Raw genomic sequence first — 13,157 nt, 5'->3', positions numbered from 1 at the left:
TGGGACAGCAGAGGGCAAGCATTAGTATCGCACAGACTGGACTCACCTCCTGGTTCCATTGCTTTCCCATAAGCCCTGAGACTGAAGGAGAGTTTCTTAATCTCTCTACATTTCAACTTCAATATTTATAGAATGGGAATTTTAAACACACCAGTCTTGCAAGATTATTATGAAGGTCAAATGGGATAAAACCTATTACCTATTGTTACAAATTGATTTACATAAAATCCTAATGTTTTGCATTTAATAAGTATCATATTTCTATATATTTTTATTCTGGGCAAACCCAGAATTCAAGCAAGAAAATTATCATAGGTAAAGGTATGAAGCATGCTGTATGCAGCATCTGTTGGTGGCTCAGTACTTTAAAAGCATAAAATAAGAGTGTGTGGAAGAGAGGTTGGGGGTGTAGCCCTGTTTAGAGTGCTTTCCTGGCATATACACAACCCTAAGCTCAATCCCCAATACTGTATCATTTAGGCGGTGGTAGCAAAGGGATCAGAAATTTAAAGTCAGCTCTGCTACATAGTGAATTTGAGGCATGCCTGGGCTGGCTACATGAGACCTTGTTTTTTAAAATATGTATATGGGAAGAATTGGTAGCCCTGGACAGGTATGCCGAGAGTGCCAAGGAGGTCCAGCAGGGCCACGTAATTGAAGGTTTTGTGTGCTCTTCTGAGAGACTGAGCATCTGGCACTCTCTTAGGGTTCTATTGCTATGAATAGACATAACAATGGCAACTCTTTTAAAGGACCACATTTAATTGGGGCTGGTTTACAGATTTGGAGGCTTACTCCATTATCATCGTGGCAGGAAGCATGGCAGCATACAGGCAAACATGTGCTAGAGAGGTAGCTGAGAGTTCTACTGCTTGATCTGCAGGCAGCAGAAGGAGACTGTCACACTGGGCATAGCTTGAGTGTAGGAGACCTCGGAGCCTACCTACGCAGTGATATCCTCCAACAAGACCACACCTACTCCAACAAGGCCACACCTCCTAATAGTGCCACTCCCTATGGGATTAGCAGTTAAACATATGAGTCTATGGGGGCCACATCTATTCAACCCACCACAAGCACCTTCAAGACTGGAAGGGACTGTGGTGATGAATAGATGAGGAAGGGTTGGAAAGAGGTAAGATTGGAGTCAGAGCCCAGGGAAGAGGTGATTGCCATTATCCAGAATTTGAGCAATAGTAGTTAATGTTAAGATAGAATTTACTTGCTAGTTTATGTGTAGATTAACTTATGGTCTACACAAAGGCGGACCTACAAGGATGTTGAGGAAATCCGTGACTCAAGCACTTTCCTTCTTCTCTGTTTCCAGAACAGAGAGTGAGGCAGTGGCTAGAAATACTATGCTGAGGCCCTCAAAATCCAGGGATATCTCACAGGTCCTCCCCACATGCTCTGGGGCTAGCCTCATTGCAACTCTGCAGCTCCCCAGTGATGATGCTGAAGCAGTGTCTTAGTCAGAGTTTCTATTGCTGTGATGAAACACCATGACCAAAGCTACTAGGAGAGAAAAAGGTTTATTTGGCTTACTCATCCACATCACCATTCGTCACCCTAAGAAAGTCATGACCAAAACTCAAACAGGACAGGAACCTGGAAGTAGAAGCTGATGCACAGGCCATAGAGGGGTTCTGCTTACTGGCTTGCTCTCCATCGCTTCCTCAGACTTCTTTCTTATAGAGCCAGGACCACCAGCCCAGGGATGGCACCACACACAGTGGGCTGGGCCCTCCACCATCAATCACTAACTAAGAAAATGACTTACAACCAGATGCTATAGAGGCGTTTTCTCAACTGAGGTTCCTTTCTTTCAGATAACCCTAGCTTGTGGTTGACATAAGACTAGCTATCACAAGCAGTTTGGAAACATCCCACAAAATGAAGGTATCAAGCAGACTGTCCTAACAATCAGGCCATCTTAACCATTACACAGCATGGATGCAGTCAGCCCTGACCCATGACCACAGCAAGTTGAGAGTGAAGGAATCTCTCAGAGGGAACCCCTCAGACTATACCCAGGACGAGGTGGGGGCATCTTCAAACTTGTAGCCCTGGAAAAGGGGAAATACTCTTGCTTGTCTGCCTTGAGTCAGCCCCCAGGAGTTTCTTCCATAAGGCAAGACTGCAGTGTAATCGCTTAACTAAAATGCCCATTCGGTGTCTTCCCTGCCACACACAGATGCTAAAATCCTTGCTGGCTAAGTCCTTCCCTCTGTCTGTGTTTGCCCTCCCAGGATAACTCCTGCCCGGATGCATTAAACAGTCACAGATCCTAGTCTGTGTTAGGATGGTATTGAGGAGAGAATCAGAGTTATGGCACAAATTTTACAAACAAACATTACCCATTGTTACTGAGACACTCGCAAACAGGATTCCTCTGGCTGTGGACTCGTAGAGGTGATGGCAGGGAATAACAAGAACCTTGTGGTATTCTCTTCAAACCATAGGGACAGTAGTTACATCCAGGTATTTGGCTTCTCAAGAGAACTATCCAAGAGACAAAAGAAGTCAGAAATATTATAGCCCCATTCCTTCAGTTTATATTTTGGTAGAACTATTGAGTTTAACAGTCATGTACCATTTGCATAGATCTGGGCCAATAATGAAGAGAAGCCCCACTGTTCTAGTAATTAAAGCTTCAGAGAAGCTTCACTGTTCTAGGAATTAAAGCTTTTCTGACAGTTATACCATAAGCATGTTTACCTAAAAATTTAAGAGCATTTTTTTCTGAACAAATAAAATAATATTCACCTGAAATATAAAATTTAAAACCCATAAATATATCAGACTTTTGTAACTGTTAAGAACTGTAAGCCAGAAACAGAAACATCCCTTTCTTAAAACAGATGTGTTTGTTAAGATAGATAACAGCAATTTAGCAAAGCTGACACAGGCATCTTGCTTGGTAGCCACCCTTAAGAAACATAGGAAAATGTTATTTACAGCCAATGTTGTTGGTTCTGATTATTTAGTAACTTGAGCTAGAGACTGCCACAGTTTGCTGGTCTTCCTATGGAATCCACATGTGAAAGTTCCTAACGAGTGTCTCTTTCTGTCGCAGATCTTTGGCATGATATTCAGCATGGTGCTTTGCTGTGCAATACGAAACTCACGAGATGTGATCTGAAGATCCTTCATCATGGAAATTGCAATCTAGAATTTTCATGCTAAATGTCAACAAGAGCTAGCTCAGCTCATGTTTAATATTCAGGATATTAGAAGCTAAAATAATTTTCTGTCGACTGTATATTTGCACATGTATGTATGTATGTCTGACCCATTACTGATTTGACCCTTGGGTGAATGTCACATGTGGTCTGTGTGTTTCTGGTATATGCATTGCACATACTGACATGTTTCCTGGGGATCCCTAGTTCTTGTATGCAAGGAAAATAACCTCTTTAAGTACCAGGAAAAAAAGCAGCGATAGACTTCTAAAAGCTGGCTATTCGGGAAATGTAATAATGGGTCCATTTCTCAGATTTTAGCCAAGAAAGTTAGATACATAAAGAGGATGCAGGCTTTGTAGTTAATGGAAGCAATAAGCTATATGAATTGAGGGGTCGTGGAGAAATGTCGATTGACTACGTCTGAGTTGAGTGTAAAAGTTTCTTGGAGTATATAAATATATTCTCCCCAGAATACAGTAAACCACAGTTTCAGAACTAAACACATCTGTAAAAGTAAATATAGCATGGAAAAATCTAATTTGAAAAAGTCATGCTTTCTTAGCATTTAAAAACAGAAAACCTCTCTCTGCAAAGGGAGTTACATGGGTAAGCATGTGCTCCATAAAAGTGAGTGCTTTTAGGACTAAATATGACAACTTTTAAGGGGAAGAAATGTTGTTCTACAAAGACCCCTCTCCTTTCCTGACTCAGCTTTGAACTGCTGGAAGCCTCGCCTTCCCCAAAGGGCTTTTATCTCACATTCCTTAGTGCTTTTCCAGATGAGGTGACGCAAAAGCAAGAACTCTGCAGTGCATGGTGGGAGAACTCTCGCTGCCACTGCACCTTCAGAATACCTCATAACTTGAGTTTACATAGTTTCCTAATTTTTGGCATTTTTCTTATTTATCCGTGTGGAGAATTCTCCAGAGATTAAGAATACAGTTTTATCTTTTAAAATAAGTAAATCCCCCCGACTCAGATAGTATGTTATGGGGACCTTGTCTAAACCAAGATAAACACCTTCTCCATGATGTGTGAACACAACAAAAGCAAGTTAGTGAATTGAAAGTATGTTTATATATACAGCTGCAGCACAAATAGATTCTTTCTCAGAAAATCCCTGTGGAAATAAATGCTCAGGTTATTTAGGGGCCTGAGTTGTTGATTTTAAGTAGGAAAACCCAGGCACACTCTGGCCTTTTGGCTGCAAGTGGAAAAACCCACAGTAGGGACCTAAACTTTGTTATTTGTTGTAATTTAACAACTTGTTAAAAGATGTAAATTATAGATTTTTAAAGATTGTATTTGGCCACACAGAGTGAAGGTGTGAGGAATAGCCACTGTGCCCACTAAGAACTTAAGACTTTGATATATGCTTTAAAAAAAAAAAAAAAAAAAAAGTGCTATGCTTCAAGAAACTTTTACAAAGTATTTGCTGCAAACACACAACTGCTGGGATGGTCTCGCCCACAGACCACTTTTCTCTTTCAGCTGTTCTTGCTACTGCTACTAACTTTGGAGGGAAAAAAAATGTGAGGAAATTAAAAGTGTAACTGTGTAACCTAAGCAAAGAGTATTTAAAGAAAAACTCACTTCATGACTTATATACTCCAGTAGTGGACAAACGCAACCTTTTAAGCAAAGAGTGATCAGTCTTTCTTATAGCTTTAGTTTATCTGTCCATCTGAAGACAAACAAGCTCAAGTGTGTACTCAGGTTCCCCCAGTTCAGAATTATTTCCCATTCCACAGAAATGAGATTCATTCCCTAGATAAATGAATAAGTTTAAAGAAAACCACAGTAACTATAAGAAGAATAGAAATAATTTTTTAATGCAGAGGAAGAAATCTAGAAATCTGTGTCAAGTGTGACTAGAGTACCTCTCCGTGTGTTAAGCTTTCCAAAGAATGTGCTGAGAAAAATTAGAGAATTCCATCTCTGAGTAAAGATGGATATATATCTTTATGTGAATAGATAAAGCTATATCTATAGAGATATATAATCCCTATGTCTTGAACCTATACATATCTTAAATACATATCTCTTAAGGATATATACATATGTAATTTTAATACATGTGTGCCTGTATGAAATTATGGAGATAAATGTTTGTATACACACCCATGCACATGTATATACTTTTTCAGTTATTTCTGTTTACCTGAACTAATTTGAGATCAGACCCAAACATTTTAAGTTATTTCAAATTAAATTTTCTACGTACTTACACTGCTTGAGTTACCTTAAAATCCGAGCGAGTCTTCTTACACACTTCCATGTGACTTATTTAAATGAGTGAACTGCCAGTTTACCCAGACAATATGGTAAAAACAGACTGGTAATCCTTCCATACTGTTATTGTGAGATGGGCTCAGAAGCAACACCCAAGGATTCTAAGTACCCATAGTTGGGTTTTAACTAACACAGCTCACCCAAATTGTTCCTCCTTCCTGCAGAAACACTTGGTTACCTGTGGCTTCGCTTGTCAAATTAATGCTGGGTCCAATGTGGTTCTCCTGTGGCAATAGCCATCCTTTTCTTGTGGGAAACCTAACAGAGATGGCTGGGTGAGAATGAGTCTCAGGGGGAGAGGGTAATATTCTCAATAACAATCAATAAAGAAGACAGCATTTTCTCCCTTCTGAAATAAGTTTACCAAATATTCAAAGAGTATTCATTCTCTTGTCACTGGTAAAGGTGGTTTCTGTGGCCCAGAGGACAGCCACTAGTTCTCCCTACAGCCTAGTTTTCAAGACCCCATTGATATGCTCTTGAACACCAACCCTATTTTCCCCTTCCCAGGAAAGAGCAATTTATGTCTTATGAAGGTAACACTGACTTGAGTTCATCTGAATCAAATTGGTATTTGTGTGTATTTTAAGAGTGAAGATTTTCTATTTTCTTTAAACAATCTCCAGTTTTTACTAGAAGAAATATTGTATATATAGATCTTTTAAAGTGAAAATACTACAGCAATACAAAATGTTATTGTTTGGTGACCTTATAAGAACCAAGGCTGTCACAGTTCAGAAGATGCCCCTGGAAACAAACAGGGAAAACATGGGGAATACAGATAGCTTTACAAAGCCTGGTTTGTGCTGGCTTCAAAAAGCATTGAGTTAATATGACTCAATGCTTTTGTGTGTGTGTGTGTGTGTGTGTGTGTTGGGTTTTTTTTTCCTGTATATTATGATTTTTTTTTTACTTCTATTAACAGCAAAAAAATAGTTAAATACATTTAAATTGCATGTTAATTATTAAATAATTCAATAACTAACATACAATATTTATCATACCTAGGAACTACTGAATATTAGCTATTGTGATTATGTTCATACTCTGACAAAGACATCTCTGTGACAAATCATTTTCTAAAGATCTTGCATAATTGAAGATAGTTCCAAATGATCCCAATTAGATATATAAACATTTGTTGAACTCATTAACTCATTAATAACTTTCAACACATTCCCTGATTCTGTTTTAATCCAGTAGTTATACAGTAGTCACAGGTGGCATCAATATGTTTTTCTCTGGGCCTGTTCCTCGTTATAATATGCATTCTACACTAATGTAAAAGCTGGATTTTGTTGTTGTTGTTGTTTGGTTTTTGTTTGTTTTTTACTGTTTTAGGCTATGTTTGATGATCCTTTAGGAGAATATAAACATGACAAGCTGAGATTGGAAAAGCAAGCCTTCATTGCCATAAGTGCTATGATAATCATTAACCAAGACTGGGCTTTCTCAAACTTGGAAAGAGTGGTCCAGGGAGAAAGACTTCCTTGATGTTGGCATTTCTGACCTGAATCCTGAAAAACACTTACATACCAGCCAACATAGAGATTTTTTTTAAGTTGCTTTTGTTTTCTGAGGAAAACACACAAGAAGACTCTGAAATAGCACACGAAAACCTTCAAGAAGGGCTTGTTCCAAACTAACAAAATGAAGAGCCCTGGTAATCAGGCATCTGAGTTTTGTACAAATCTTATTTTGTCCTGAGGTAATGAGGAAAGCTTTAGACAGTGAGTTATAAGTAAAACTTCTAACAAAGTATCAAGTCTTTTAAAAGTCTTTAAGTATCAAGACTTTTAAAGATGGCTATGCTTCAGAATGAGAGGGCAACAACCAGTCAAAGATATCTAACTAATGTGCTAGACGCCCACTCTAACAAGACAAACACAAGAGCCGTAAGAGAGAGAAGTCTGGGCTAACACCCAGCTTCTGACTTAGCAGCTGGAAGAGCGATACACAGGAAAAGCAGGTGATGAGAGGTGACCACAGGACATTCAAGAGAAAGTGTGAGGCTGGAGACTGAATAGATAAAAGCACTTGCCAACTAAGCCTGATGACCTGAGTTCAATCCCTAGAGCCCGCTGATGGAAGGAGAGAATAGACTTGCACAAATACAGCACGGGACACAATGGTGTCTTTCACACACACACATACACACACACACACACACACACACACAATATTTAAAGAGGAAAAATAAACTGGCTTTGGATATATGACTCTGCAGCTCAGAAAAGAACTATGAACCTGTTGCGAAAGAATCTATGTAAAAGTGATAGGGCCCAGCTTCAACTAGGATAAGCTGCCTCTCGTGATCAAATCTCCAGGGAGAGGGGCTGGAGAGGTGGTTCAGTGGTTGGAAGTGCTTACTGCTCTTGCAGAGGACAAGCGCCCGGAACTCAGTGGCATCTCTGTGCACATGGTGCACATAAACTCATGAAGGCACACATGCAGAGAGAGAAGTAATAAATCTTTTTGCTTTTTAAATCCTCAACGAGAAAGTGAACTTGAAGACATTAGGGTGCTATTGCTCCTACAGAGAACCCGGGCTTGGTCCCCAGCGTTAACATGGTGGCACACAACCATTATGACCAGAGAGCCCAGTGCCTTCTTCTGACCTCTGTGGGTACCAGGCATATTCACAGTGAGCATAAATATATAAAGGCAAAATATTTATTCACATAAATGAATCAATCTGAAGATGTTTTCAGAGCTAGATGCTAAGAGCTAAAATCCTGCAGTGGTTACTTATTGTCCACATACTTCTTGACCACAGATTCATAAATTCTCTCTGGGCTGCCTGTGTTCCTTTAGTAGCTGACTTGGACATCCAATCTCGCCTCTAGTTAAACAGAAAAAGAAAGCCGTGGCTTCTTTAAAGGAGAGGCCGGCTTCAGATAACTGAAATGTGAACATCCTTTGGACATCCAAGGACAAATCAATTCAAACTCAAGTCTGTTTGTTTGTTTGTTTTATATGCTCTTTACTTCGTAGTGTCCAACGGACACATCAGATTACTATAGAACTAGTCCTTACTTCAAAGTTTAAAATCAGCATACCTATAGCAGCATCAAACAAAACTGGCCCAAATACAGTCCAGACATTGCTATTACCAGCTAATGACTATAGCAGATTTTGAGCCACCTTTGAGAAAGGTTAAAAAGAAGATGCATTAAAAATATATAAATATAGGTGAGGCATTGTGGTGCACGTATGTAATCTTGGCACTTGGGAGCCAAAGACAAGAGGACCAAAAGCTTGAAGCCAGCTGGGCTACATAGCAAGTTCAAGGCCAGCCCAGGCCGAGACTTTATCTCAGAGAAAAAGAAAAGGTTGGTTTGACTAATTATAAATGTGGTAGCCCTAGAGCACTGTGAATGCAGGTATGTTTCCTTCACCAGGCCCTCCGGAAGCACAGAGGTCAAGACAAGAGCTATCTGTGCACTGGATAACTAGCTAGCCACGGTCGCCCTTGCTGAAACAGTTTCACTGACAGAAGAATGAGAACTCAGGAAGTATGTGGCTGCTATGGTGGGCTTTTATTAAAGCCCTGGAATAAGAGCTCAAGGGGGAGAGTAACTAGAACACTGCAAGGAGTTGATGTTGTTGCAAGGGTTGGTGGGGGAGATTACAGATGCCTCCCACTAAAGAGAGGAGTCAAGAAAGAGAAGGAACCGCAAGCGAAGGTGCACCTCTGAGGGTAGCATCAGCAATGTCTGAAACTAAAGCTGCTGCACCTACCAAAGCTTTACGAGTGTCAAAAGAGGAAAGGAGGGCTTTCTTCAAAGGTAACAGTTGACTCCAGGTGTAATCTGTAAACTCAGATGTAATCAGGAGGATCAGAAGGTCTGTTTCTCCTCCTTGGGATTTCTTTTCTGTTTGCTTGTTTTTCAAGATAGGGTTTTTCTGAGTAACCTTGGCTGTCCTGGACTCACTTTGTAAACCAGGCTGGCCGTGAACTCTCAGAGATCTACCTGCCTCTGCCTCCCAAGTGCAAATGCTGGGACTAAAGGCATGCACCACCACACCCAGCTCTCCTTGGGCTTGACTCCTGTCTCAGTCTGTCTGTTTCTAAGAGATGCCAAAGATGGCCGTCAGTGGCTCCAAGCGCCCATTCTATCAACACCCTCCCAAACAAGCACTCCTATTTCAACAGGTGAAATGGGGGTCTGGGAAGGACTCCTACTGGGAGGGTTGCAGTCAACTCTATGGCCAGCTCATAAGCTGAATGCCTCGCCCAGCTCCACCTGTCCCACTCGAGCCACTGGACTGAAAACAACTGCTGAGAACACCCAGGGGGGATCAGCACACAGCTACTGAAAGCAGGGACACACACTAAGCAGCCATGACAGTGGATAAAGAAGGGCTGAAGAAAGGAGACTGCCACCTGAGTGTCTTAAAAGACAGAAAAGGAGAAACGAAGTACTGCAGATAAGAAAGAAATAGCACTGAAAAGCGGGCTAGAGAGGAAGTTACCCCAATAAGAGAATTTTTGTGTTTAGCTCAGACTTACTACCCTTACATTTTAAAGACACTTTTGTTACGTAAAAAAGACTTTCTAATATTAGAATCTCCGATTACCAGGAAGTACCATGCTATGGTCTTAACCTGCAATATATCCATTCTGGCACATTCTACTTGCTCTCCATGAATCTGACCATTAAAGACTGCTGCAGCTGTGGCCCCAATTTTTGAGCTATGACAGAGTTCTTTATATTTCAGTCAAATGAGAAAGTTTTTTTTCCTCTCTCAGAGCACTGGGTTTCAAACTTCCTCTGGTAAGGACTGACTCCTTTGAACTTTACAGGGAACTTAATGATCACTCCTGAGAATGTTCCAGTGGCCGCTTTTCTCCCACACTGTAAGCAATGACTCTTCATCTTCCCATTTCGGAGCCTCTCTATCCATTCTCCATGTGTTAAATCAAAAGGACACAAAGGTCCCTCAATACAGAGCTCCCATATCCCTAAGCACGTGGACCCAGCTAAGGTGAATGGTTGGGCACCCCAGTCCTTGAGCTCCATCCTAAGGTTTTTTGTGTTTTCGACAGCCGCTTTCAAGGATAGTTTAATAAAATGCACATGTGCATCTCCCCACTAGACCTCCTTCAGTGAGTCCTCTCATGCAGCCACTCTAGGCTGTGGTGCTGTGGAGAGTGCAGGCTGGCTATACCCATGTTCTGAGTTGCTCTCTGCCTCAGGTAAAGTACTGTAGGTTCTTGAGTCATGTATGGAAGTGAACAGTTATTCCTTTATCCTTGGCAAAGCATGGGTTTGATACCACTCTATCTGCACCACCTCCCCCTCCCCCATGGCTCTGCCAGCATGCAGGCACCCACAAGATGCCCAGCTGAGCTTAACCAGTGCCTGTGCAATACAGCCACTCTAAATAATCCTACCTACAAGTAGTTTTCAACTTCAGAGTGACAATTAATGGCTGAAATATAGTCTTCTTAAGGTTGAACATCACTTAAAGTTCAGCTAAGAAGGGTTATCTAGGGGTTGGAGAGGTCATTCAGTGTTTAAGAGCACTGACTGCTCTTCCAGAGGACCTGGGTTCAATTCCCAGCACCCACATGGCAGCTCTTGACTATCTGTAACTCCAAGATTAGACACCTTCACACAGACATACATGCAAATACATCAATGCACATAAAATAAAAATAAAATTTTCAAAGGAGCATCTAAAGAAGGAAAAGAAAAAGAACCCCCTACTAAGCCTATTCTCCCAGAGCAATGTCTTGCTATTAATGAGGGCTAAGGTAAAAACAACAGAATCCACTCCATTGAATCTCTTAGGTCTCTTTTTCCCAAACCTAAGACTTGTAGTGGTTGTACTAGTGTTTTGTGATAGCCAAAGCCCTAAAGCACAAGTTGCTTTTGGTACAAATGCTGGAAAGTATCTCTTATTACTTGAGGGACTATGAAGGATTTAGGCTTCCACATGTAAAATGATCGTGGCCTCTTTTCTAGGCTTTAAAAGCTGACCTTCTGGGGTATACTTTTCATAGGTCAGTTGGCCCACCAAAGTAATTAAATTAAAGAGAATGGTGTCCATGCTCTTGGCTGAGTTTTGGTGGGGTTTATGCAGAGCACTTGAATGATGAGGGTAGTTCTCTGTGCCAGCTTTCCTATGACCCTGTCTCAGCACTCGCACTCCAGCCCTGTGATAGCCTTTAAAGGGACAATGTTTCCAGTACCCTGATACCATGTATCCCTCCAGGATGACAGTCCTTTCTTCCTAGAACTCTGCAGTAGCCTCACATTTGCTTCCTAGGTCAAGATAGACCCCTGTTGTCTGTAAGGAAATCTCCTCGGGGCTGCCTTGCAGCAGCAGCTCATGTTCCCGCTTTCCATTTTGCCTCTGCTCTGCTCTGTATGGAAACCATGACAGCCTCTTCCATCACCTCTGTTTCTAAAGCCTCTTAAGCTTCCTAATGCCTGTGTGGATGTGCCTATAGATTAAACAGCAGGCAAGACGCATCCATCGTATTTTATTAGTTCTATTCCAGATAAACACGTTTAACCAGATTGCATTGCTGTTAAAGTTAGACAGAAAACGCCCCCAGGTAGAATGTCTGTGGCTTGGTGCAATAGTTGGTCCTGACAGCCTCGTGTGTACAGTCACTGTAGTCAGTATTACACTTGCCACACTTGCAGCTTAAGGCAACAGGGTAGGAGAAGTAAGGAGCAACATCCAGTGGGCATCCTGGTATTTCCACAGTTCTGTAGACGAAGTCTCTGTAAGTACAGACATCCTGGGAGAGTGCATACTTGGGAAGAAATAGTTTGCCATTGATATCCTGTGGGAAGAAAAGGGATCATAACATGATAACCTTCACACTACTTCAGATAGTGTAAAAGAAAGATCATTACTTATTGATATCCCTTTGGTTCAGTGATGCACTACAAAGGACTCCTGAGCTCTTACCCAATCCTAGATTAACACATCTACACTTAACTCTTCAGAGACAAAGAAAAGGGACACTTTCTTCTCATTTACCTTTGATGAGGAAAACAAAAATCTCAAGGGTAGACTGTACCTGTACTTCTTTTTATGAGTAGAGTCACAGGATTATAATTCTGAAAACAGTAAGCTTGGCTTCCCTAAGAGACAGTACCATTGGAGTTGAAAACCGATGCTATGAATTTTCTCACTTCCTTTCTAAACATTAACAGTCCAGTTTAGGCCTATATAACTTACAAGTAAAAGAAATGCAATGAACAACATACCCGTGTCATACAATACCCGGCACAGATGGTGGTGTTGATGGTTAGGCAATAGGCACACTCCCTTCTGTCCACGTGCATCGTATATTCAGTTGGAATACAAAAAGATGCTGCTTGCCCACATGCAAGAGCAAAAAGCACAGAGAGCAGCACAATAGCACGCATGCTGAATCAGAGACAAAATCACAGAACTTGTTACATGAATTCATCTTGGACATTCAGAGGCATGTCTACAGAAAGCTTATGCATATATGAACACACAACCAATAATAAGAACAGCTAAAATATACTTAATAGTTACTTACCTGTGGACCCTACATAAAATGTTGCATATCCAACCCTCTCAAGCCTTCCACATCCACTCAGATGCAGCTATGACTATGCACACCCATAGTAGAGAAGCTCACATTTTAGACGTCTGTCTACAAGTGCTCCCTGGGAAGTGACGTAC

General features: G+C 41.1%; 2 protein-coding genes across 3 annotated transcripts in view; one reads left to right on the top strand and one right to left on the bottom strand.

Moving 5' to 3' along the window:
• Window positions 1-5,835, top strand: part of Tspan2 (tetraspanin 2) — a 40,193-nt gene extending 34,358 nt beyond the window's left edge. For both annotated transcript variants that reach the window (XM_060392961.1, XM_021659935.2), the window contains one exon: window positions 3,077-5,835. In XM_060392961.1, coding sequence (XP_060248944.1) covers window positions 3,077-3,142 — 66 coding nt within the window. In that variant the 3' untranslated portion in view covers window positions 3,143-5,835. The remainder of the gene's footprint in view (window positions 1-3,076) is intronic.
• A 5,877-nt stretch (window positions 5,836-11,712) lies between these two features.
• On the bottom strand, window positions 11,713-12,872 carry Tshb (thyroid stimulating hormone subunit beta). The gene is made up of 2 exons (XM_021659933.2): window positions 12,710-12,872; window positions 11,713-12,279 (listed from the first exon to the last, which is right to left on the bottom strand). The coding sequence occupies exons 1-2, from the start codon at window positions 12,869-12,871 to the stop codon at window positions 12,025-12,027; spliced, it is 417 nt and encodes a 138-aa protein (XP_021515608.1). The 5' UTR covers window position 12,872; the 3' UTR covers window positions 11,713-12,024.
• Between the last annotated feature and the right edge of the window lie 285 nt (window positions 12,873-13,157).

Source organism: Meriones unguiculatus, chromosome 10 (assembly GCF_030254825.1).
Source record: "Meriones unguiculatus strain TT.TT164.6M chromosome 10, Bangor_MerUng_6.1, whole genome shotgun sequence".
NCBI classification, from domain to species: domain Eukaryota; kingdom Metazoa; phylum Chordata; class Mammalia; order Rodentia; family Muridae; genus Meriones; species Meriones unguiculatus.
Note: the sequence above shows the minus strand (reverse complement) of the source record. Positions and strands in the feature narration are given on the sequence as shown.